The 27,100-nt window shown below is 45.5% G+C and overlaps 1 protein-coding gene across 1 annotated transcript in view; it reads left to right on the top strand.

Moving 5' to 3' along the window:
- Positions 1 to 26,467, top strand: part of LOC149311396 (uncharacterized) — a 60,692-nt gene extending 34,225 nt beyond the window's left edge. The window contains exon 3 of the mRNA XM_089529499.1: positions 15,511 to 26,467. Coding sequence (XP_089385625.1) covers positions 15,511 to 26,381 — 10,871 coding nt within the window. The 3' untranslated portion in view covers positions 26,382 to 26,467. The remainder of the gene's footprint in view (positions 1 to 15,510) is intronic.
- Positions 26,468 to 27,100: the final 633 nt, after the last annotated feature.

The raw sequence follows: 27,100 nt of genomic DNA, 5'->3' as shown, positions 1-27,100 counted from the left end.
GGAAGATGGCTCATGCATGCTATCCTTGGGGTAAGTATTTAAAAGGTGGTCACATACAATGGATCACTCTCCCATCTTAATATATATGGCTGTTGGTTCATTTCTCTGTTAAACATAAATTGATGACTTCCGGTAATTCTTAAAAAGTGGGAAAACCTGGTAGCAGATTCAACTGCTTCCATTCAACATAAGATGTTTTATTCTGATGTTTTTTATACTCAAAGAACAAAAGATAGGGCTGTTTTTGCCTCCAAGAGGCTCTGTATTCAAACTCCCTTAAGCTCTCTTCAGCTTTTCAGCCATTTCTTACAACAACAACAAAACGTGTCAGCAGCACAGATTACTTAGTGAAAGTAGATGTTTTATTTATTGAACTTTTCAGAAATACTATAAAAAGTAGTATATCCATCCATTATGTATTGCAGCTACCATTTCAAATATAACCACTACACAAACCTGCCCAACAACAAACAGCACAATTACCAAATAACCAGTTTGCCACCTGCCTTGAATCCTTCTTAGCCCTGAAAGACAGCAACAGAGTTTTATTTATATTTGGCTAATGCATGTCAGGGAGAAGAGCTTATATTGCCGTGGGGAAAATGCCCTATACATTAGCTTTCAATCACTGGACTATTCAGAAATTAGGGGATACTTGGGGAATAAACATATCTTATTGATATGTATAGGAATGTTACTGTTTTCTGCTTATTGTAGTGGCAGCATTATGGCATAGTAATATATCCAAATATCTCATGTGTAATTCAGATTTTCTTCAGTGTGCTTCTGCATTCTGCAGAGGCAACTCTCCTGGAAAGTTACTAATGGAGTGAAAAAGTCCTTTGTCTATAGAGTGCCCCAAAGGTATTCAACATGGCAATGAGACCAGGTATTCAATTCCTAAAGCAACTGCAATCTGTAGGCTTTCAGTGAACCATGGAGCACTTGTTTGATTTGCAACAGGAAGCTGCTGGTCTCATGATACAACTTGTCTTTTTCATTCCAGCTAGCATGTAGACTTGAGACAGCTCTAAACACACTGAATACATCTCTTAGCTCTTTTCATATATTCAAAGTTTGTTTACTTCTTCAAGAGAAGCTTTGAGGTAGCCTCTAATTTTATAGAAAATAGTTGGACATAGGAGAGAGAGAGATAAAAACTTAGGACTTTATCACACGACCCCCATTCTCGTTGCAATTGCGTTAACAGAAAGAAGTGCATGCATACCAGTTTGGGAGCCCTCTCTACCATAAGTTCCTCCAGCAGCGCAACTGGACTGTTGCTGGTCCTGCATGCTCTTTTCCACTCTCCTGCATAACTCTGCCTACCTGCCCAATGCCCTACCCAGCATGCTTTTAATTTGTGTTTGTGTGCTGTTTTTAATGCAGTTCCAGAGTTATGCTAATGTGGTTTAACAAACAAACAAACAAAATAAGAAAAGTAAGAAAAACAAAACCAGGCTTTTTTGGAATAGTGAAGGGGAGGAGGGCAGAGAAGAGGAGGAGACACTGGCACCACATGACTGCCCAGTCCCAGGATTGTCACAGGATGATACCCATAGATGCATGCCTCCCTGGGGAGAATCCTCCATGACACCCATAGATGCATGCATTCCTGGGGTGAGTCCTCCAGGACGCCCATAGATGCATGCATCCCTGGGGAGAGTTCTCCATGACACCCATAGATGCATGCACCCCTGGGGAGGATCCTCCATGATGACAATCATGTATCCATCTATCCCTGGGGAGAGTCCCCCATGACACCCATGTATCCATGCAGTTAAACAGATGTCAAACTGTGTTAATTCTGCACTGTGGCAGCTGTCTTAATCTCTCCCTCCCTATTCTTAAAGGAGGGGTAACGGAAGCTGAGAGTAAGAGGAGGCAAGAGAGAACTGTACATGATATGAAATTAAGAAACCATTCAGGAAATCTCAAAATACCCCATATTCTCCCACTTTCCCTGTACATATTTAACTCATTTTGCTTAGATTTTTTTCCTGCTGGATCTTGGCTGGACAAATGTGGAATTGGGTCCAGAAGGCTCTTTAGAACATTGCTATTGACTCAGTTGCTTAAATATGAATCTATTGAGAAACCCACAGGGCAGCAGTTCTCAACATCAAAACTCTCATACAAAACTTTAACATGTCCAGACAATGAAATACTTATTGATCTTCCATATCAGGTAGCTGGAATTAGGATCACAAATTCAGCACCCAAAAATACATTAAAAATAGTGACAATATTTTAAAATGTTTTTTCCTCACAAATGTCTAGTAATAATTTGCTCTTGCTTTTCATTTTTCAAGTGTCAACTGCTCATGGTCTGTATTTTTATCTATCACAAATGTAAAACAAAATAGTTCCTGTGCTGCAATGAGATTCCTTAACAGCAGAGCATAATAATACCAGATCTATCTAAACTTTCAACAGTCCCCCCTACTTTCATGCAAAAAGTCATATGTATAGTCAAATTCATTCAAAAACTAGAAACTCTACTTTAATATAAAATAGTAATTATTGACTAGGATAATCATCACTCCCACTGGATCCAACCTCCTACTTCACAAATGGATCTCTGGACAGACACTCCACAGCTGGACGAGTCCAACTCTCTGGCTCTCGCAAACCCCAATTCCGTGACTCTGCTACAAAATAATTACTCATCAGATGCATACCCTTGGTCCCCTGTAGTTAATTGTTGCTGTTTTGTTTTTGTCACTGTTATACTGACCTTATGTGTTTTATTGTAAAAACTCAATAAAAATTTAATTAGAGAAAAACCATGTTTATGCCATCAAAGTTTTAGAAAATAACTGTGATGGGTTTTTACTGCTGTGAACTGGATACAGTATTCCAGGTGATGTCTTACCAAAGCAGAATAAAGTGGCGTTATTATTTTCCTTGATCTAGACTCTATATTTCTATTGCTGCAGTCCTAGAATTGCATTGACTTCCTTAGCTGCTGCGTCACACTGCTGACTCATGCTGAATTTGTGGTCTACTAGGAGTCCCAGATCCCATTCGCATATACTGTTGTTAGGAAAGGTGTCCACCAACCTATATCTGTGCATTTGATTTTTGCTGCCCAAGTTTAATACCATACAGTTCTCCTTGGTGAAATTCATTTTGTTAGTTTTGGCCTTGCTTTCTAATCTGTTAAAATCATTTTGAATTCTGACTTTGTCTTCTGGGGTATTGCCTACTTCTCCTAATTTGGTGTCATCTACAAATCCAATAAGCATGCCCTCTATACCATCAACCAAGTCCCCTTGCCCAATATCTGTGTGCCTGTTTTTCCGATTTTGTGAAATTTTCTTGAACCAGTCAGAAGCAACATTACACCAGAACAAGCAAGATGTTAAGTGCTCTTGCTGGGCTAGGATATTCTTTCTTGTGCTTATGCAATCCGCTTAAGACTTGTACTTTTACAGTGAGTTTGAGTTTTCTCTGTGTGACATGCTGTCTTAGTGACTCTCAGTTTCCAAGTTCCTGGTGTGTAAGCAGAAGAGACAGACAAAGAACGACAACAACCAGGACCGTTGATCCTAGGAACAATGTGAGCCGGTGTTGCTGCAGGAATTTTCAGCCCCACAATATATATGAAGAGGGCTGGGCAATAATTGGAACAGTGGTTTCCAACCTTTGGTCCTCCTGCTGTTTAGGACTTCATCTCCCAGAATTCCAGACTAATGACCAAGTTGGTTGGGGCTTCTGGGACTTGAAGTCCAAACTCCCAGAAGACCAAATTTTGGGAATCACTGAATTAGAGGATGTCTTTTTTCATTTCCTATTTTTTTTTAAAAAAATAAACGAAATGGACAAGAAAGTGTGATTTCTTTAAAAAAAAATTGGGAAAAAACAAATCTAATTGATTCCTCCAGTTTGGCAGCAGGCTATGTGTTCTTGGAATTATGAGTTTGGATCCTTCTTTATTTAGGGCCCAAGCTCGACTCAGGCTTGCATCCTTCCGAGGTCGCTAAAATGAGTACCCAGACTGTTGGGGGCAAATTAGCTTACTTGCTAATTAGCTTACTTGCTGTTCACCGCTATGATCTTTGGAATAGCGGTATATAAATAAAACAAATTATTAATTATTATTAATTAACCATGTTTATGAGATTCAATCACTTCATTTTTTTCTTAACAGTTTCAGCATGGAGCAGGCAGGTACAGCCAGCTCAACTGCTATGCTGGGAATTGAATATGGATTAACCAGATGTGCGAAAATTTTGTTGGGTTTGGCTTTTCAAATTAAAATTTACCAAAATACCCATACTTATTCATGAATAGGGCAGGAAAAAACATGAGATTTAAAAAAACAACAACTATAAAGTGCCTGTTATTTGGGAAAGTAAAATTGGCAGATTCATTTTAACACATGATGTTATTATGTAGATCAGACACCCAGGAATGGAAAGAAGGTAAATAAAGGTAGGCTTGCCATATCCTGCCTGGGGGCGGGACTTTCCCGGTTTGGGGCGGGGCCACATGGTCCCACCCCAGTTTGGCCCCTCCCCTGGGACCTCCCCCCCCCCAGCAAGGCCCTGGAGGCAGCTCCAGCCCTCCCCATGGCTGTGTGCCACCCTCCCCGCCTCCCTGCCTGACTTAAGCCTAGAGAGCAGGTCTTAAAGACACCTGCCACTCAGAGCTATTGCCAGCCCACTTGGTATATATACCCTGCAAAAGGCATTACTTTCAGGTTACAGTGAGCAAAGAAAAAAAGGCCATCAATCGTTCCTCTTTCCCTGGGAGTCTAAATGCCTCCTCATCTTTTAAATGTCTACCACTCAGTATTGTTGTAATTCTTTATCACAGGGTCGTTTTTGAGGCCCTAAACACCTTTCCTTGTAATATGCAAATTTCTCCCAAAGCTGACCAATGAGAAAGAAGCAATCAGCCCTCCCCTTGGGTTGGTTTTCAATGGCTTGGAAGGAAGAGATTTTGCCTTGCAAGTTGCTGGTAAATAATAGAAGGCTTTGGGGTTGCAAAAGGCTGCAGAAATAGTTTGACCCCCCCCCTTAAACATCCATGGCTCAGTGCTATGGGATTCTGGGAATTGTAGTTTCTTGTGGCACCAGTGCTCTTTTGACAAAAGGAGACTGAATGGAGGCGTTGCCTGGCTGGGGGCAGAGCCTCTTGCCAGCAGTGAGAAGGCTGCGATGATGAGGAAAAGCAGGGGCTCCTCTGGTGGTCCTGGCCACTTCCCTTGGCTCCCTCCCTCCTCCTCCTCCTCCTCCTCCTCCTCCTCCTCCTCCTCCTCTCAGAGCTCATTCACACTCCCTGGCTTTTCTCTCTCCCCCCCCCCTCTGCACTTTGAGACCCCTTTAACTGCCAAAGCTCAATGCTCTGGAATTCTGGGGTCTGTGAGGCATTTTGCCTTCTCTGTCAGAGAGCTCAGGTGCCACAATAAACTACAATTCCCAGGATTCCATAGCACTGAGCCCTGGCAGTCCAAGCAGTGTGTTTTGGACACAGAGATCCTCCAAATGAATCCAGTCCCTAGCTTTTATATCTCTCACACACACTGCAGGAATAATAACCCACTTTGAGACTGCTTTAACTCAGTGCTAGGGAATCCTGGGAATGCTAGTGTTTGGGACACATTGAGACTTCTCTGTCAGTGATGGCTCTGAGGCCACAATAGACTACAATTCCCAGGATTCCCCAGCACTGAGCAGTCTCAAACTGGACCATTTCCTCAGTGTGGATGCACCTGGGGAGGAATTCTGGGCACTGCAGTTCAACTACGTTTGGAGGGTTATGGGACTCCCTGTCAGACATAGCTCTGGGGCCACAATGTACTACAGTTCCCAGCATTCCCCAGCACTAACCCAGGACAGTTAAGTCACTCTCAAACTGGATTATTTCCTCAGTGTGGATGCAGCTTTGGTGAGGAACTCTGGGCATTTCAGTCCAGCATTGTTTTATTTCTGCAGTGTGTTTTGGACCAGAGACAAGGTGAGCAGGCATCCTCCTCCTTTTCCAGGACATGTCCTCTTCTGTCAAATTTCAAAAGGTCCTCCATTTGGATCATGGCTAAGAAGCATGGATTTATAATTACATGGGTGTTTTTAGCTTTTATTTTTGGCCATGTCCTACATTTTTTTTGCTTGGGTGCCCTACATTTTGGGGTGAGGGCATTGGTCACCTTGGTCAGAGAGCTTTCCAGGGGTTAACTGCCATTCTGCTGTGGTGCTGGAACAAACCACCATTCCCAGAATTCCATAGCATTCAGCCGAGGCAGTTAAAGTGGTCTCAAACCAGATTATTTCTCCAATGTAGATGCAGCCCAAGCCTTTTGCCTCTCTTATGCCTGAGATTTCAAAGCCCAGCCTTGGCACCACAACAAACTACAAATCCCAGGATTCCATAGGATGGAGTGATGAGAGTGAAAGCAGTGTGGCAGCAGCCTAAGTGTGCTTAATGCAGTTCTTAACATGGTGCACCTCTTGCCTACAGAGTCTCACAAGACTTTTTTGTTGAACAACTTGTACCCATTAACTCCATTTCATGTCTCCTTTATTTAGTGGGGAGGAATACAGACAAAACAAGCCAAAATGAAGGAAAACCAAAGTCCCTTGACCAAAGGGTTTGGTTGTGGAATAAGCCTCTGAAATATGCAAGAGTCAATGTTAAAATAAAGCCATGTTCAATGCTCAAATGTGCTGTTTGGAATGGGGAGAGGGGGGTGGCCAGAAAAGGAAGTACATTTCCGTGATCTGTCTACGAATAATGTCAAAATGTCCTCCATTTTGATCATGCCTAAGAAACATGGATTTATATTAACATTTCTAAGAAAGCCTCAATTTTTTTGCGTGTCCTCGATGTTTTAAAAATGTGTCCTACATTTGAAAATGTTGTCCTGCATTTGTCCTACATTTGTCCCGGTTTGGAGGTCCTCACTTATGGCAACCCTAAATAAAGGAAGTTGAAGAACAGCAATGAATATGTAAGGTTTTTTTCCAAATGAGGCAAATCCCTTTTGTAGTCTAGTAGGCAATATGTTACTTAGGGAAAGTGGTGAGCAAAAACAAGATGAGCATTTGGCTATTGAATAAAAACATTCCCAGCATAATAGTTTTATTAGGACTAATCAGAAATCACAGAATAGTCAGGTGAGAGGGACATAAATATGGCTGAACTTATGCTATCTTACTTTCTGCTTCTGTACATGGCTTTGCAAAAGAATCAGTGGTTACAGTAGACTCATAGAATGAGCTACAGAGTAAAAGTGCATGGGCTATGATGGCCCCCACCTTTTGTTCCTGTGTGTGTCCACTGTACACACTCACACCGCACACACGCACCCCTCCCTTCGCCAGAGCTTTGAGAATACAATGCTCTCCCTTTACTGTGGCCTTGAAGGGAACAGGATCATCCTAGCTAGTATCTCTTTGCATTCCAGACTCCTAGCAAATGTAATAGCAAATGTAATAGCAAATGTAGAGCCAATAAGAAAATGTGTGACCTTTGCGTGGACAGTGAACGCAACCAATTATTTGTTGTTTAGACAATAGCCAATTAACTGCCTATTGTATAATCATGTGTGTACTAAATAACCAATTAAGCTAATGCTATGTAAACAATGAACTGTGTTTTACTATAAAAACTTTTGGAAATGGCTATTGGGTGCGGCAGCAATTTTATCACCATCTGCTGGTGTGCTGTCGCCTTGGCCAAAATAAAGTGCGTGTTGCCTATGGACATTTCGGGTTCTCGTGTCTCACTTAAGGACACTCCTTTCAAATGAACATGTTGGGAATGTTTCCCTAACAAGGAAGGCTTTTCTGATGCATATGTTTGTTTTCATCGTATTTCTATTAAGCAAAAAGAGAAGGAGGATATGACTTAAAAGCCCAAGTGTGGGCTATGATGTTATTTCAAAGTGTAAAATGATCTAATCTCAGAATTAAGGTAGAAATTTTTGTTTCATGATTCTCGAGACTGTACATACAGGATGGGAGCCCAAGAGCCCAAAACTGGATGGATATAGAAATTGACAGTAGTGTTGTAAAGAATTCTCGTCATTTTTTCTGAAGCATGTGAGAGATTTGTTTCCTGAAGCTTCAATAAGCTGTTTTAAAAGCAGAAAGTATTGGAACCTCTCAACCAATCAGTAAGAATTATTATTTTTTTAATCATTTGAAATGACAATTGGATTAGCAGGAGACTGGGTTTTTGCAGAGGATCTTACATTGGCTTTCCTTGTGTATGGTGATGTCCCAAAAATGGCCTCCCAATCTGCCCACAGCTTTGCTTTGTAAAACAAATGAATTGGGTCTCTTCCCATTGCCAATTCAGCCTCCCCACCCCCCGCCACCAATTTTATTCAGGGAGAGCAGGAGTAGAAAGAGCAGGAGATTTGAAGGGATCCACCGCCACCTACACACAAAATGCTCCCCTTGTATTCCATTACAAACTTGCCAAGGAGATTTTTAAGGAATGCACAGGATCCAAGAATCCTAAAAGTGGAAAAGACCCCCAGTTTGACCTCCAGGCAAACTCTCCTCAATTTGGTAAGAGGTGGGTCATTGCCCTCCTCTGAGGCTGAGAGAATGTCCCAGAGTCACTCATACATACTTTGATTTAGTTTTTTGTGGGTTTTTTGTGGGGGGGCTATGAGGCCATGTTCTATAAGGAATAAACTCTTATAGAACATGGCCACATAGCCTGAAAAAAACCATGAAAAACTATGGACGCCGGCCATAAAAGCCTACGACTTTATACTTTCATTTACTTACCTACTTCATTTACATGCCACCCTTCTCCCCGAAGTGACGCAAGGTGGCTCACAGATTTAAAAAGCTTTACAATAAAATTTTAAAACAGTTAAAGCCACCTAAAAACAATATAAAATTACATTTAAAATATAATGGAAGTTAAAAGACAACACACATGCTCAATATAAAAAAAAACTACAGTGGCATGCTTATAAACGGTTGTTGAAATACAAATGTCTTAGCCTGCCATAGAAAAGCAAGCAGGGAGGGGGCCAGCCTAGCCTCCCGTGGAAGGGAGTCCCAGAGGGTGGGAGCAGCCACAGAGAAGGCCCTTCCTCATGTCCTCACCAAGCGAGCCTGGGATGGTGGTGGGACCCCAAGAAAGCCTTTCCCTGAAGATCTTAGTGCTCTGGCAGGTTCCTCAACTATGACTCCTAAGCCCGCCGGTGACCAAATGGAGGACTCCCATCAATGGAACTGATTGGAGTAAGCAATGTCATCTCTACAGGTGTTAGACTGCAGCTCCCAGCATTCCTGCCCAATGGACAATGCAGGCTAGATGTCCTCCTTTTCCAGGGCATGTCCTACACTCCAGCCTTCTGTCCAGGAGGATTTTCAAAATGTCCTCCAATTTTGGCAGAACAAAAGCATGAATTTACATTTCTATTAGTGTTTTTACCATTTAATTTGTAATAGTGTTGTTTCCTCCTTTGCAGATTTGACATCTGGTCACCCTGTTGCAGTGAAATGCTGGGGATAAACTGGTTTGTTACTGTGTGCCTCCAAGTCATTTGTGACTTATGGCAACCCTAAGACAAGCCTATCATGGGGTTTTCTTGACAGGCTCCTTCAGAGGGGATTTGCCATTGCCATCCTCTGAGTCTGAAACAGTGTGCCTTGCCCAAAGCTGACTCATGGAATTTATGACTTATGGAGGTCAAACCCTAGCCTCCGCCATGAAACAGCTCTCTCCTGGGATTTTTAGTTGGATGAGGCATTGACCTTGATTTGCCTCATCAATCTACAAATCCCACATTCAGAACTTCAGGCTGAGAGAGTGTGACAAAGCTATGACTATTATTGTGACTGTGTGCCTTCAAGGCATTTCCGACTCATGGCAAACCTAAGGGGGTTCTCTTCGCAAGGCTTGTTCAGAGAGTGTTTGCGTTTCTCTTCCCCTGAGGCTGTGAGAGTGTGACTAATCTAAGACTTCGTTGTGATTGTGTGCCTTTATAGTGTTTCCAACTCATGGAGACCTTAAAGCAGTGACCCTATGAGGAGGTTTTCTTGCCAAGGCTTGTTTAGAGTTTCCTTGTTCAGACCACAACAATAGTCTTAGATTAGCCACACTTTTTCAGCCTCTGGGGAAGGCAATGGCAAACTCCTCTGGACCAATCTTGCCAAGAAAACCCAAATGGAGGACAGAGAGAGGGAGGGAGAGAGAGAGAGATGATTCTGGGCTGCCAGGGGAGTGCATGACTGTTCTCCCAGTCGCTGTGGGGCTTTCTGGGCTGCTGCGGGGCCATGCACGTTTTTTTCCACCATGCATGTTTGCGTGCATGCTCTCATGCAGCAGGTTCACTGGACATCCTGCCTCTAGAAGCCCCATCCCACCCCACAATGGGTGACACCAAGTTGGAGTATGCTACTGCCCTCTCCTAGAGTTTTCTTATCAAGATTTCTTCTTCAGTGAAGGTTTACCATTGCCTTCCTCTGGGGCTAAGATAGTGTGGCATGCCCAAGGTTTCCATGGCTGAGTGGGATTTGAATCCTAGTCTTCTAGATTTCCAACACTCAGACCCCTACACAATGCTGGTTCAGTTTTCTTGGCAAAACTTCTTCAAAAGAGGCTTGCCATTGCTTTCCTCTCTATATTTCAGAGAGTGTAACTGGGATGTTTTTGGTATCTATATAAAAGGGAAAGCTGGCTAAGCTTCCAGTCAGGGACATCTCTCATCATAAGGGATACCTAGAAGGCCTGTAAAGGACCAGCTTTCTGGCTCCTCACATAAGGGGTGCTCCTTATAATAAGTGCCACCCATGAGCTGGCATTAAGAGGTATGGAGGGTATTACCAAGAGGAAGAGGCCCACTGAAATGCCCCAAGGGCTGGAGGTTCCTTCTGATTTATGGCTGCACAAAGGTTACATGGAGACATTTGTGATGCACATTGGAACCCTGGCAAGGCCCTACACTTGTATCTCCAACCAGTACTGCCTGGTCCAGAGCCTTGGATGAAGCATCCCCTTGGCTTTGGTTACAAATATGGAGGAGATTATACTGTACAGGCATTGTTGTGTTATTTGCAAATTCCTTTTCAGGAATGCTATCCTGATCCCAGTTTTCTTTTTCATGTGGAAACTCGTGCAAGGTTTTCCTGCATGGAGAAGATTGTGTCAGTGGTGCAATTTAACCTTCAGATGTAGTTTAGCTTTCTGTGAAGTTTTATCCTCTCTTTGGCCTATCAGAGAATGGGTCTGGCTAATGGGTGAGTTCCCCTTAGGGACATGGTATTGCAGGTGGACCCTGAACCATCCAAGGAAGGTGTTTACTTACAGGCAAATATTACATCCCAAGCATTGTCGTGCCAGTTCCTGCCGTTTGGAAGAGGGACCGCTTTATTGATTACAGCAAAGGTTTTATAACTTCCACTCAGTATGAGTTCATGGGAATCAAAAGGACATGAGCATGAAAAGTTTTTGATTGGTAATCAACATAGTTACAGTCATATTCTGATCAGTGGAAAGAACAGAAGAGCAAGGAGTAGGGCCGGCTCATCCATATAGGCGAACTAGGAAGCTGCCTAGGGTGCCAAACTGCTGGGTGCGCCAGAGAGAGAGAAAGAGAGAGAGTGTGTCTTTAGCCTGAGGATCATAGAATCAGCCAAGCAGAGCAGCCAGCAGCACTGCCAGCCTCTGAGGAGCAGGGAGAGAGAGCTGCTTGATGAGGCTGGAAGGAGGGAAGAAGTTTGCTGCGCTCTGCAACTCCTGGGCTGCATCCACACTGGAGAATTAACCCGGTTTGGCACTGCTTTAACTCTTTCTGGCTCAAGGCTATGGAATTCTGGGAGTTGGAGTTTGTTGTGGAGTGCAGAGTGCCTCCCTTCTCCTTCCTTCCTTCCTTCCTTCCTTCCTTCCTTCCTTCCTTCCATCTTCTTTCCTTCCTTCCTTCCCTCTTTCTTTCCTCCTGTCCCTCCCTCCTTCCCCCTTCCTTCTTGCCTTCCTTCCTTCTTTCCTACCTTCCCCCTTCCTTCCCTCTTCCTTCCTTCCCCACTCCCTCCTTCTTCTCTTCCTTCTTTCATCTCTCCCTCTCTCTCTTGCCAAGAGAGAGACTTGTTCAGGGAAGGCTTGCCATGGCCTTCCCCTGAGGCTGAGAGAGTCTGACTCCCGCAAAGCCACCCAGTGGGTTTCCATGGCCCCATTTCTCCCCTCCCCCCAATAACTCCTTCTCCTTCCCAGACTTTGGCCCTATTCCTTCCCTATCCACCCACCTTTGCCTCCCTTCCATCACTGACCCTTTTCTCTGATTCCCAGACCCCCTTGTTGTTGTTGTTGTTTGCTGCTGTGTGTCCTCAACTCCATTCTGCCTCCTGGCCACCCTTTCATGGGGTTTCCTTGGCAAGGTTTGTTCGCCATGGCCTTCCTCTGAGGCTGAGAGAGTGTGATGCCCCCACCCAGTGGGTTTCCATGGCCGAGCTGGGATTCGAACCCAGAGTCATAGTCCAATGCTCAAACAACTAGTCCAGACTGACTCCAATAATCCACTTTAAAAAGTTGGTCTTCTTCCCAGATGTCTTCACCACAAAGGAAGGCACCACAAAATGGAAGACATTCAAGAAAAGGGAGGACAGGGCTCAAGAAAAGCTCAAAACACTCCCAGAAATGTAAATGCATGCTTCTTAGTCATGCTCAAAATGGAGGATGTTTTAAAATACCTCCTGGACAGAAGGTTGGAATGGAGGACATGTCCTGGAAGAGGAGGAGGTCTGTCCTGCCCTGAGGCAAACCTACCATGGGGTTTTCTTGGCAATATGAGTTCAGAGAAGCTTTACCATGGCCTTCCTCTGAGGCTGAGAGAGTGTGGCTTGCCCACTCTTGGTGTTGTTGTTATTATTATTATTATAGTTTATTTCTAAAGTGCTGTAAATGGTGTGCCTACTATGTGTCTTTCCTTTCTCGCCCTAAAGCCATTCCCATCCTTGGTTCATAGGCTGCATCTACACTGCAGAAATAATGCAATTTGACACCGCTTTAACTGCCCTGGCTCCATGCTATGGAATCCTGGGATTTGAATTTTTGGAAGGGAATTCGCCTTTTCATTCAGAGAGTAGTGGAGCCACGACAAACTACAAATCCCAGGACTCTATAGCATGGAACCAGCAAGATGACCAGATGTCCTCTTTTTCTGGGGTATACCTTACATTTGAGTCTTCTGTCCAGGAGGAATTCCAAAAATGTCCTCCCTTTTGAGCATCACTAAGACGCATGAATTTATATTTATATGAGGGGTTTTAGCTTTTACTTAGTCATGTCCTCCATTTTACTTGACAGACCTACATTTTGCAGTGCCTTGTCCTCCTTTGCAGTTAGGACAGCCAGTCACTGTGGGAGCCAAGGGCAGCTAAAGTGGTGTCAAACGGCATTAATTCTGCAGTGTGGCAGCAGCCCTGGTCCTCTCACCTGGTGACCCAACTGGTTTTCTTCTCTTTCTTATGACATCCTTTTCTGCCCCTTGGAGGAAGATTTTTAGTTTTTAGGGGTCATAGATGGACCACTACTACCCCACAAATTCATGGGATGGGATCCAGATCTTTCCACATCATTAGAATAAATAATGCTTCCAGCTTGCAAAAGGAATATAGATGCATTAGTCTCCATTCCAAATATCTCAGCAATAAAAAAAGTCTTTAACCTGTAAAAACCTAATTGGATTTTTGTCTAATTCTCAATACTATGACGAGAGATTGGAACCTAAGCTTTATGTCATGTTTACCTTTAAGAAATGAAACAGCGGAAATCAAGGGGTGAAAATAATTATGACGAGTGACAGGGGTGCCAAAATATTTCTCGCCTAGGGTGGCCAAATACCTAGAGCCGGCCCTGGCAAGGAGTTGCAATTTTTAGCAACAGGGGTCTGTAGAATTAGTCTCTGAGAAGAGAGCCAAACAAGAGACATTTGCAGTGTTTGTGGACACCAAATACCTTTCCACAACCACCTATTATAAAACATGTTCCCTTTGTCTTAAGATTTGAGGTGGTGGAAGAGACATGAATGGAAGAGCACTATCAAAGATGGCTGTCCTGTGGCTCACCAAATCCTGCCTGGGTCTGGCTATAAATTCTGTAGAATGGATTTCAGTGAAGGAGTAGATTTAAATATAGATTAGGGCTTTAGGTTCATTGTCCAGGGTTCTGAATCCCAGTCATTGGTTAACATGGAAAGGAGCTAGCAAGACTGCCCATTCTCCCCTTCACACTTCATGGTCTTCACCCACCCACCCTTGGGAACATGGCCCCTAAAGAGGTTTGTTACATGGCAATGACACACCCTCCAACTGTCCCAATTTGGCAGGGACAGTCCCAATTAATTGTCAGTTGCTTTAAAAATGTCCCAGTTTCTCTCTCTCCCCCGCTCACATTCCTCTTTTGTCCTGAGCGTACTTCAGTTGCTCCAAAATGAGTTCAAAAGAGTAAAAAAAGCATATTCCACTGAGCAGGGAGGAGAGGAGAGGAATGGAGCCTTGCCCTTTCCAGTTGGCTCAGGCAAAAGCAATCAAACAATCCTTTATTACAGTCCAGAGACCCAGTAAGCAAAAGGAAACTGTTGCAGGGTCTCCTCCTCCCTGGCATGGTTCCCCTCATTCACACCTTTTGCCATCCTGACCACCCTCTGATGTTGCTTGGCCATCCATGTCCTTGTTTTCATCTGTGAAGGGCTGAAGGATTTGCCATGAATCCTTCAGGATAGAAAAACAAACAAAACCAAACCTAGCCCTGGCACAGTGAAGGTTCAAAAACTGGCATTATGTATTTTGTGCCTGTTCATTCTCCAAAATAAAGATATCACTGTTTTATGGTGTTTGGATGTTGTTGCCATTTGGTATATGGCCAACACAAAACCCCTGGATATGTTGTCCGACTGTGTTTTACCTGCTACAGGGAATCCTACATGGGGAGCCAATAACCTGAGACTTTACTCTTTGGGGTTTGCAGCCCCAACAAAAATAAAACATTTAAAAAAAAAGAAATTAGGATGTCATTTGGCATGTTTTACCTGATGCAAAAGCTTGAAGGCATATCTTGTAAGATTTAATATTCATTGCCTAACAAAGGGAGCTGTGACCTCACAAAGGATGGAGTTATCTTAGATCTCAACAGAAGTATTTTTTTGAATTACTAATGGAATTTAAAGGTTATTTCGTGGACTTCGGAATGTTTTGTTCCCAATGATTCACGGGGATACCATAAGTAGAGAGGGGACTTGAAGGCACACTTTGTTGTTGTTGTTGTTGTTGTTGTTGTTGCCCTCAAGTCATCCCCAGCTCATAGAGACTCTGTGGATGAGATAGCTCCAAGACCCCCTATCCTTCACTGCTCTGCTTAGGTCTTGCATATTCAGATATGTAACATGCACACACACATATCATTGTATGCCTTTGTTCTAAACTTGCTTCAGTTCTGGAAGCTGTGGTCCAAAAAAGTAATTTTTCCAAGCAGTGTTGATTTCATCCATGACACAAGGGAAGAATTGCTATTAATAACAGGAATCTTTCATTTTCTTTGCAGGAGTCACACAGAAGTTGTTTGTCAGCAAGAACCAGATTGGTCCTTATACAGGGTCTGTTCGTCAGCTGCTCTGTGATGATCCAATGTGTGCGGTGTGCGACAAGGCAGCCAAGGAAGTCATGCAGCTGAGAATGATTGAGCAGAGAAGGTACAGCCAAGACCATGTGAAACCACCCTTTCAGTCGGAAGCACAGACTCCGTTGACAATCTCCATCCGGACGGCAAAGGCTGATTGCCAGGTTAGTGGCACAAGGAAGTTGCAGAAGACCTCCTTAAGGCCACCCATGCCTGGAACCTTTTACTCTAAGACCACACTGGGCTTCCAAGGAAACCTCCAGGACCATATTATGCAGAAATCCATAGCAATGAGGCTAGAAGGCTTCCCTGTGGTTGTAGAGCATTCTCACGGGATGACTAATGTGGAACAGAGGAACACACATCTGCCTAAGCTTATTCTGCTTGGCGAAAGCTACCCTCAGTTGAGGAACAGGCTGTGTTTGAGTCTTCAAGAGAAAGCTGACATTATTGAGATAAACATCAGGTGCAAACAGATCCATTTCTTGTGGGGTCTTCCATCCATCCACATGCAGTCCCTGGCCAAGTTGGTCCCCAGTCCCCCTGTGTGGTCAGCTGCATTGCCCTCCCGGGTACACACATGTGTTGAGTTTGGTCATGCAGAGCCTTCCTTCATAGCACCCAAAGAGAGGAAGATTTTGGAGTCCCATGTCCTGAAGAAGAGGCTTCAGCATGACTGGGGCCTGCCTGGCTTAGTGCAACAATCTCTGAAACGGTTCCTCTTGCCTGTCCCAGCATCTTCAATTCACCTGAACACCATAGCTGGTGCCAAGCTTGAAGTGCAGGTGGTTATTAGCTGTTGCCAGTTCCCTTTTGCTCCCTTGCAGACAATGAAACACTTGGAAGCCCACCTCAGGCGTAAGATCATAGAGAGGTGGTGGGGCCAACCTAGGCGGGTATTAGAGTCTCTCAGAGTGTTCTCTCCTCCACCCATCAAGAGCTGCAAAGAAAATGGGAGGGCCTTTATGTTGCCTTTGGAAGGCTCAGTGAAGGAAAGGGTGCCTCCCTTGATGATCCAGAGCTTTTTGAAAAACCCCAAAGTCTCTTCAAGGAAGCATCATCCACAGCTTGGCTGGGACTGGAAGCAGAAGGCACTGCAAGGTCACTTGGCCAAGAAAGCCCTGGAGATCCAGCTGGGCAGAGTTGCTCAGATAGCACAGCAACCTTGGGAAATGACCCATTGTGTGCTCCCCAAAGGCCTCCCACATGGAGCAAAACCTCCTCAGCCAAGATGCCAGCAGCTCCTCTTTGTGGACCGGACTGTTCTGGATCACATCCAACTTAATCTTGTGCATAAAAAGCTAATCTACCAGTGGGGACTGTCCACAATATATAATAGGTCCCTTGCCCGACTGCTGCAGGGTGCAGTTTTACCAGTGACTGTTGGTACCTTCTTGCCCAGCAAAGATCGCCAGTTCAGCTTCTCTGCACAAGACACCCCATTTCTGGGTCAAGACAGTCGAGATTTACTGGAATGGCATGTGAGAAGCAAGTCCTTGCAGCACACCTGGGGCCTCCCAGGGCTGATCCAGAGATCCCTTCAGTACCTTCTGCCAGACGCTGGCTGCATTTGCCCCCAGAAGGCTAAAGGCAGGGGGGAGGTGGCTTTTTGCCTGACAGAGCTGTCCTTCATCAGCAAGGCCACCCAAGCTCTGTTGGAGAAAAATGTGCGCCAGAGAGTCATCCATCAGCGATGGATGCTGCCCAAAAGGGTCCTGGAGTCCCTGAGAATGCTGTTCCCTCCTAACCAGCTTTTCTTTACAACACTCCCACAGCTTTGGATGGTGGGTACTACTAGTGGAGAGCAAGGGAGAACCAAGAAGGTGAAAAGGACGATGGGTACTACAGTCCCACAGCTGCTCCCTGCTCCACAAGCTAGGTTTAGGGTGAGACTGCAGCTCCATCTGTCGAAGAAGTGCCTTGAGGTGCAGCTAGAGACCTTTCCACCTGCAGTCACACTTTCTCACAGGTGTACAATGCTGATGTCCCAACAGCCTCTGCCCAAGTTTCCTCTCCCTGGCTCCAGGCCCCTGCAGCACCGGACACCCTTCCTGCCATTTGTGCCTGCAGAGGAGTCTATGAGGATGGAGGTGTGTGTGCAGCGTTGCTACCTGAGTTCTCTCTGGGGGTTGGGCCAACGTTATGTGGAGGCTCTGGGTGCAATGGCTCCTGGGCCACACTCTAAGCCCCTCCAGCACAACAAGGCTCCTTTTGAGTTCTTCCCCATGGAGATCCCCTTTCTCCACCTTCAGGACCAAGAGTTTTTGGAACAGCACCTGTGCAAGAAGAGACTGCAGCATGAGTGGGGTTTGCCCAGAACCGTCCAGAGTTCTCTCACAGCTTTCATGCAATATTTCCCGCAGGAATGTGTTTTCTACAGGAGTGAGATTCACCTACAAGCGTTGCATCAAGAAGTCTTGTTTTTACCTCAGAATACGTACCGTTGTCTAGAGTTTCATATCCAAAGGATGAAGCTGCAACAGCAGTGGGGTTTGCCCAGAAGGATCCTCCGTTCCCTGAAGCTGCTGTTCCCAGAAGCAGGAAGTGACAGCTTCCTTGAAGAGAGGAGGACACACGCAGTGAGAAGCTTCCCCAGGGAGTCCAGCTTTGAGGGCCTTCATCCACAGCCTTGGACTCTTGGTGCTACAAGTACAGAGCAGGAGAGGAGAAAAGCTGAGAGAATGGGAGGAGCAGCCATTCATCAAACTCGGCTGGGTCTCAGTCTTAAGACTGAAGTATTGGGGACCCTGAGGCGCCACTTCACGAAGAAGGCTTTGGAACTCCATCTGGGATATTTCCCTGTCATCCTTACAGCCTCTTGGCGATGCTGGTCATTCACCCTGAGGCAGGCTCTCCCCAAGCCAATCCATCCTGGTGTTAGGCCATTGAGACTCCGAATCCCCTCTTTCTCATTTGGCCTAGAGGAAATGGGCCGAATTGAACTGGCCTTGAAGTGTAGACGCCTGGTTTCTCTCTGGGGACTGGGGACAAAATATGTCGAGGCCCGTGCTTGGATGGAGGCACCAAGGTTGCCTTTCTCTTCCCTCCAACCAGGAAGGGCTAACTTCCAGTTTATGGACACTGAGACACCATTCCTTCAGGGGCCCTCCAGAGAGACTTTAGAACAACATGTGAGGAAGAAAATGGTGCAGCACGAGTGGAGCCTTCCTTTCCTGGTGCAAAGGTCACTCAGGGGCTTTATGGAAGAAACCCCTATGTTGCCCCATCCTTCTAAGACTTTGACCCAGACCTATATCATGCCACAGGAGGTACGGTTCCTTTCAAGGAGCATCCTCCAACACCTAGATGTCCACATTCAAAGGATGAAGCTACAGTGCAGGTGGGGCCTGCCCCAGAGAATCCTCAAGTCAACAAAATACTTTCTCCCCCTTGCTCCCTCAGGAGAGGCTCTAAGTCCTCAGAGGGTCAAGAAAACAATAGATCCAGAGGCAGTGTCTGGCATCGGAGAAGCTCAGGTACACCATGCAACCACTGGAGAAAGAAAGCATCATCATGAATTCTGCCTGCGACATGACATTTGCTCCCACTCTGAGGAAGATGAAGATTCTCGATCACTGGTCCAGTCCAGAGAAGGACCCACCCAAGAGGCAAAGAAGAATACCCAGAGAAGGACACAAGTAATAACCACAAACTCTGGCCCTGAAGTGGTAGCCTTAGCCTCTCCTGAGATGAAGCCCTCTTTACTCACAGAGGAAGCCTGGAATCGTCTGGAATTCCACATTGTGCAGAAGAAAATCCAGCATGCATGGAGCCTGCCATCCTCTGTGGTGAGGTCCCTGCACCATTTTTCTCCATTTCCTGATCCTCCAGAGAGGGAGACAGGAGAAAGCCTAGACAAAACAAGTGTGTGGCACCAGAAAGAAGTGAAACCAAGCCATCAGAATTTGTTTTTCCTCAGCTCCAAAACAAAGGAATGCCTGGAGGCTCACGTGAGCAGCATGGCCACCAAACACAGGTGGGAAATTCCAAAGCGGGTTCAGCACTCGCTGAGGGGGTTTATGGCTCTCAGACCCCCTTCCCAATCTGAGCTGGATCCATCACGACCTCTCTCACTGGATCAGTGTAAATCCTTTCAGGTGGCTACAAATGATTCCCAAACTGAACAAGATAAGGAAAACTCATGGGAAGAGGTCAGATCTAGGAAAATGTCAAGGAGAAAGCAAAATGTCCAAAAGACACAGAGAACAACAAGACCTACCAGCTTTAAAGTATCTACTTTCCTGTGGCCAGAGGTAAACCTACGTTTCCTGTCAGCAGAGGCTTGGGATTTACTGGAATTCCATATCAGACACAAGCAAATTCAGCATGCTTGGGGCCTGCCCTCTAATGTGCTGAAGTCACTGTATATCTTTTCCCCATTTCTTTCAGAGAGCAATGCAGGACAGAACATGGCCAAAACGCAAACACAGGAGAGAGTAGATATACAGATTGTGACTCAGAATCTCCCTTTCTTCAGTCCAAATATAAAGGAGCACCTGAATGCCCACCTGAGGCAAAAGATTGCAGAGCACAAGTGGGGGCTTCCAGAACGGGTTCGACAATCGCTCAGGACATTTCTGCCTCTGAGAGCCCCTTCCCAACCTGAAGTCAGTCAATCACAGCATCTCTTCTACTGTCGGTGCAAGTCCTTCCAAGTGGCTACTCATGGTTTCTGGCCTAAAGAGAACAAAAAAGAATCATTAAGACAAGACAAGCCCAAGAAGAAGAAGGCACCAGAGAACCCAGTAAGAAAGCCTAACCATGAAGAAAAAGCAGCAAGGACTTCTTTTATATCTGTTGATGGTACAGCTTCATTTAGTGAAAAGACAAAGCTGCCTTTCCTCGCAGATGAGGCTTCAAATCATCTGGAGTTCCACATCCAGCAAAAGAAAATTCAGCATGCATGGGGCCTACCCTCCAAAGTGATCCAGTCCCTGCATCTCTTTGCTCCTTTCCCCCTTAAGTCACAAATATATACTAGAGAGAGCATGGTTAAGACATGCCTAAAGGAGAGAAGAGAAGTACAGATTATGACTCCAACTCTCTCTTTCCTCAGATGTGATGCACAGGAGCACCTGAGTGCCCACCTGAGGCATGTGATTGCAGAGCACAGGTGGGGCCTCCCAGAACGGGCTCAGCAGTCCCTGAAGGCATTTCTCCCTCCGAAAGCAACTACAGTTGTTATGGATAAAGAAACAGCTTCTACCTATTCTGAGCGGCTGCTGCCTTTCCTCACAGGTGAGGTCCAGAATTATCTGGAGTTCCACATTCTGCACAAAAAGATCCAGCATGCTTGGGGCCTGCCCGCTGCTGTGCTGAAGTCTCTCCATGCTTTTGCCCCTTTCCCCCTTGACTCACAGAATCACCCTCAAGGGTGGCAAAGAAATATTAGCACCCATAAAGTTTCAAAAGTTAGAGGAGAGGTACATATCACAGAACAGCCTTTTTCATTCCTAAGCCCACAAACAAAAGAGTGTCTGGAAGCTCACATGAGGAGTATGACTGCAGAACACAGATGGGGCCTCCCAAAACACCTCCATGAAACTGTCAGAGCTTTCCAGCCCTCCTCACCCCCTTTATGGTCTGGAGAGGCTGGGCCTCAAGATTCTACATCTCACACAGTTTCAGGAAACTCAGAGCAGATGTTCTGGGACGGGAGAGAGGCACCAGAGGGGAAATCACAGGGAACAAGTTCTCCTGTCAATTCCGAAATGACCCAGCTTGCAAGCAGTGCTGTGCATTTGTCTTTTCCTACTGAAGCAGGCCATATTCTTCTGGAAATGCACATTCAGCGCAAGAAGATCCAGCATGAGTGGGGCCTTCCAATCACTGTTCAGAGATCCATGCATGCCTTTGCTCCGATGTTTCTCGAGCCACCAAAGAGTCCATGGTCAGCCACAGGTGTGAGTGACAGCCATGGAGGGAGATGGGAGGGCATGATTGCAGAAAGGAGAGGAAGGGCTATGAAAGCACCAGTGGCAAGCAAAGTGAAAGTGGCAAGTGAACACCTGGACTTTGTGGCTCAAAGCACACAGGAAGAGCTGGAGAGCCATGTCCAGAACCTGACCCTGGAGCACAGGTGGCACCTTCCCAAGCTGCTCCATGAATCGATGAAGGCATTCATTCCTCAAGCTGAGGAAATGGAGGAAGACGCCAAGCCCAAGAAGAAGGCACCAGGGAAACCAAGAAGGAAACCGTACCATGAAGGAGAGGGAGCAAAGACTTCACTCATAGCTGTTGATGGAACAGCATCCTCTAGTGAAAAGGCAAGGTTGCCTTTCCTCGCGGATGAGGCTTCAAATCATCTGGAGTTCCACATCCAGCAAAAGAAAATTCAGCATGCATGGGGCCTACCCTCCAAAGTGATCCAGTCCCTGCATCTCTTTTCCCCTTTTCCCCAAAAATATACTGGAGAGAGCATGGCTAAGACATGCCTAAAGGAAAGAGGAGAAGTGCAGATTATGACTCCAACTCTCTCTTTCCTCAGCTGTGATGCACAGGAGGGCCTGAGTGCCCACCTGAGGCATATGATTGCAGAGCACAGGTGGGGCCTCCCAGAACGGGCTCAGCAGTCCCTGAAGGCATTTCTCCCTCCGAAAGCAACTACACTTGTAATTGATCAAGAAACTGCTTCTGACTATTCTGAGCTGATGGTGCCTTTCCTCACAGGTCAAGTCCAGAATTATCTGGAGTTCCATATTCTGCACAAAAAGATCCAGCATGCTTGGGGCCTGCCCGCTGCTGTGCTGAAGTCTCTCCATGCTTTTGCCCCTTTCCTCCTTGACTCACAGAATCACCCTGCAGTTTGGCAAAGAAATATTAGCACCCATAAAATTCCACAAGTCAGAGGAGAGGTACATATCACAGAACAGCCTCTTTCGTTCCTAAGCCCACAGACCAAAGAGTATCTGGAAGCTCACATGAGGAGTATGACTACAGAGCACAGATGGGGACTCCCAAAACACCTCCAAAAAACTCTGAGAGCTTTCCAGCCCTCCTCACCCCCTTTATGGTCTGGAGAGAATGGGCCTCAAGATTCTACATCTCACACAGTTTCAGGAAACTCTGAGCAGATGTTCTGGGACAGGAGAGAAGCACCAGAGGGGAAATCACAGGAAACAAGTTCTCTTGTCGATTCTGAAATGATGCAGCTTGCAAGCAGTGCTGTGCACTTGCCTTATCCTGCTGAAGCAGGCCATATTCTTCTGGAAATGCACATTCAGCGCAAGAAGATCCAGCATGAGTGGGGCCTTCCAATCACTGTTCAGAGATCCATGCAGGCCTTTGCTCCAGTGTTTCTCGAACCACCAAAGAGTCCCTGGTCAGCCTCACATGTGAGTGATAGTCATGGAGGGAGATGGGAGGGCCTGATTGCAGAAAGGAGAGGAAGGGCTATAAAAACCCCAGTGGCAAGCAAAGTGGAAGTGGCAAGTGAACACCTGGACTTTGTGGCTCAAAGTACACAGGTAGAGCTGGAGAGCCATGTCCAGAACCTGACCCTGGAGCACAGGTGGCACCTTCCCAAGCTGCTCCATGAATCGATGAAGGCATTCATTCCTCAAGCTGAGGAAATGGAGAAAGAAGCCAGGCCCAAGAAGAAGGCATCAGAGAAAGCAGGAAGGAAACCTTACCATGAAAGAGAGGTAGCAAAGACTTCAGTCATAGCTGTTAATGGAACACCTTCCTCTATTGAAAAGGCAAATCTGCCTTTCCTCACAGATGAGGCTTCAAATCACCTGGAGTTCCACATCCAGCAAAAGAAAATTCAACATACATGGGGCCTACCCTCCAAAGTGATCCAGTCCCTGCATCTCTTTTCCCCCTTTTCCATGAAGTCACAAAAATATACTGGAGAGAGCATGGTTAAGACATGCCTAAAGGAAAGAGGAGAAGTGCAGATTATGACTCCAAGTCTCTCTTTCCTCAGCTGTGATGCACAGGAGCACCTGAGTGCCCACCTGAGGCATGTGATTGCAGAGCACAGGTGGGGCATCCCAGAACGGGCTCAGAAGTCCCTGAAGGCATTTCTCCCTCCAAAAACAACTGCACTTGTAATTGATCAAGAAACAGCTTCTACCTATTCTGAGCGGCTGTTGCCTTTCCTCACAGATGAGGTCCAGAATTATCTGGAGTTCCACATTCTGCACAAAAAGATCCAGCATGCTTGGGGCCTGCCCGCTGCTGTGCTGAAGTCTCTCCATGCTTTTGCCCCTTTCCCCCTTGACTCACAGAATCACCCTCCAGTGTGGCAAAGAAATGTTAGCACCCATAAAGTTCCACAAGTTAGAGGAGAGGTACATATCACAGAACAGCCTCTTTCGTTCCTAAGCCCACAGATCAAAGACTGCCTGGAAGCTCACATAAGTAGTATGACTGTAGAGCACAGATGGGGCCTCCCAAAACACCTCCAAAAAACTGTGAGAGCTTTCCATTCCTCCTCACCACGTTTCTGGTCTGGAAAAGCTGGGCCTCAAGATTCTACATATCACACAGTTTCAGGAAACTCTGTGCAGACTTTCTTGGTCAGGAGAGAAGCACCAGAGGGGAAATCACTGGGAAAAAGTTCTCTTGTCAATTCTAAAATGACCCAGCTTTCAAACAGTGCTGTGCACCTGCCTTTTCTTGCTGACACAGTCCAGAGTCTTCTGGAATTCCACATTCAGCACAAGAAAATCCAACATGAGTGGGGCCTTCCAGTCACAGTTCAGAGATCCATGCATGCCTTTGCTCCGATGTCCCTAGAACTACCAAAGAATCCTTGGTCAGCCACAGGTGTGAGCGCCAGACCTGGAGGGAGATGGGAGGGCCTGATTGGAGAAAGAAGAGGAAGGGCTACAAAAGCACCAGTGGCAAGCAAAGTGAAAGTGGCAAATGAACCCCTGGAGTTTGTGGCTCAAAGCACACAGAAAGAGCTGGAGAACCATGTCCAGAACCTGACCTTGGAACATAGGTGGCGCCTTCCCAAGCTGCTCCATGAGTCTATGAAAGCATTCATTCCTCAGACTGAGGAAATGGAGGAAGAAGCCAAGGGAGAGGGCAAGAAAGAACAGACCTTTATACATCACTGTCATCAAGCTTCCATGTTATCAGATTCTTCATTTCAAAGGTATGCAGAAAAAGAATGGAACTCCAGCTCAGAGGAAGTGCACAGTGATGACTCAGAGGCATTTTATGAAACAGGCTCGGACAGGGGAAAGACTTATTGGCTGGATTTTGAAAAGCCTGGCAGCTATCCTGGCCCAAAAGTCCAGCAAGTCATAGGAAACCAAGGAGCAAGAGGCAGCTGGGAAGCTGGGAGAAGAGTGTGTGGACTAAGGGTGTCACAGAATATGATACCTTCTGTGAAGAGTACTGGGCAAGGTCCACTTGAGAGTCCACCCCTCTCTTTGTCTGTTTCCAGATCCAACAAATCCAGATCCAAATTAAAAGACATCAAGGAAGTGGAGCAATCCCTTGTAACACCTACCTGTTCCTGTTCCTGTCATTTGTCTGCTTCTAGGAAAGACTCAGTTTCTTGTTTGCGACCAGACACAGAACAACTGTGGCAGCAGAGAGAGGAAGTCAAGAGAAAAGCCAAGTGGAATAAAAGCTCCTCTTCTCTGCAATCAGAGCATCTTAACAGCCAGAATTCTTCTTCATCTTTGGAAGAAAGTATGAAGGACAATTTCCCCCCAGAGCAGGAAGCACCCAGGGCATACCCAAGCAGGCCCATTGAAGTTCAACAGTACACAACTTTCCTCTACCAGGAACATATGGATGCTGTCCTACTGCCATCTCTTCATGTTGAGTCTCATACTTCCTATGAGGACATTGCAAGTAGGAATTATAGGCAGGCAGGGAGAGAGAAGTGTGCAAAGCCACGCAGCCGGCTACATAGGAGAGGGAGCAGACTCAGCTGGGGCATGGAGAGGGCAAAGGAATTGCCACACCAAACTGTAGGAGACACAACCGTTGCATCTGTTGCAGCATCCCCAGCATCTTCAACAGCTGGAGAGCTAGGAGAATGGTCCTGTGAGTCCATCACCGGGCAAAGCCACTATTTGAAAATTCCCCCAATCCTGAAAGGAATTGAGGGCTCCATCATGGGGCAACTGGTCCAGCAAGGCATACAAGCTTCTGACCAAGGTAAGGAGACCTCATCTGAGGACTCTGGAAATTTGGAACAACGCTATCAAGAGACCTCAGCTTCAGCTGATAATCAAAACTGTGTGGACCTAGAGTGTGTTGACTTTCAAACTCATCTAGCACTGTGTTGCTTGCCACAGCTAGATGAAGATAGAGAAGGGGAGGATGATGGTAACTTCTCCCTTGATGAGAAGCAGCTGCACCCTTCCTCTGCAGGGGGAGCATCTGGTTTCAGCACTGAATATGAGTGGGAAAAAGTTGGAGACTGGGACAGTGATGACGAAGGATTTAAGGCAAATGATTGGCTAAGAAAGGAGAGAAACAATGACAAGGACATAGAAGAGTTGGACAGAAGTGAGACAGAGAGCCTGAGATGTAGAGAAAATGCAGAACCCAGAAAGACAAGCAAAAAAGGACATGGAGGCAGAATTTCAGGGAAGGAAGAGAATCTGAGTTGGGGAGCAGAACATGAGTCCACTTTCCTATGTGGGAGGTCAAGACAACAAGAAGCTCTTGGAGCAAAACAAACAGTGAACAAGATATCCGAGGAACGTGAACACCGCCCCGTTGATGAGATGGTGTCCCTAATTGCAAAGATCCTGGAGAGAAAATTAAACCTCCAGGACGGGTATAAAATATGGAAGAAGTGCCAGGTTGATATAGGTCTCTGAATGTAACATCAAGGTATTTTTAAGCAAAGATGTATTGATACTATAATGACATGTTTGCATATATATTTGTTTTCATTAACAGTGCAACAAACTGCAATATATTTATGTACTTTAATATTGTTATTAATCAAATAAAATTAATTTTTTAAAAATCTGGAATTTTGTTGGAATGTGAGGAAGAATGTTTTCTGGGAGAGGTTTGGGGATAGGGTTATATTTTGTATATATATTCTCATTTTTAATCAATATATCTCTATACAATTGCCTCTCTATTTGGGAAGTCCCCTGATAGAGATACTCTTATGACTCCTATATCCCATTATTTCTGGCATTTGGTCGAGCAATGACACCTGCTGTATTGGTGGACAAAATGATTGAGAGTGGTGATGTAACAGTACTAGGGGTTGAAAGGATGGATTAAACTTCACTAAATAGCATAGATAAGAAATAACATATGGTACAAATGCTTTGCTTATACTGTGTCTTGACCTGCTCCCTCATGCTTTGTTCTGTATTCTGAGGCAAGAACAAGATGGACAACAAGAGAGGGCATTTAGTAGTCCAAATTCAACTTTTTTCACTTTTATACAAAAGGGAATTGATGCATTTCTTTTTTTTAAAAAAAAATCTGTATCTGTGAGACTCAGCTACTCCATGTATTTTTCTTATTGGGACAATATAGGACTGCTTACTGTGCCAAACTACATCACAAACCTATC

This window comes from Sceloporus occidentalis, unplaced genomic scaffold (genome assembly GCF_023333645.1).
Source record: "Sceloporus occidentalis isolate IW3139 unplaced genomic scaffold, rSceOcc1.0.p SCAF_6, whole genome shotgun sequence".
Taxonomy (NCBI): domain Eukaryota; kingdom Metazoa; phylum Chordata; class Lepidosauria; order Squamata; family Phrynosomatidae; genus Sceloporus; species Sceloporus occidentalis.
This window is presented reverse-complemented; position numbering and strand designations above follow the sequence as displayed.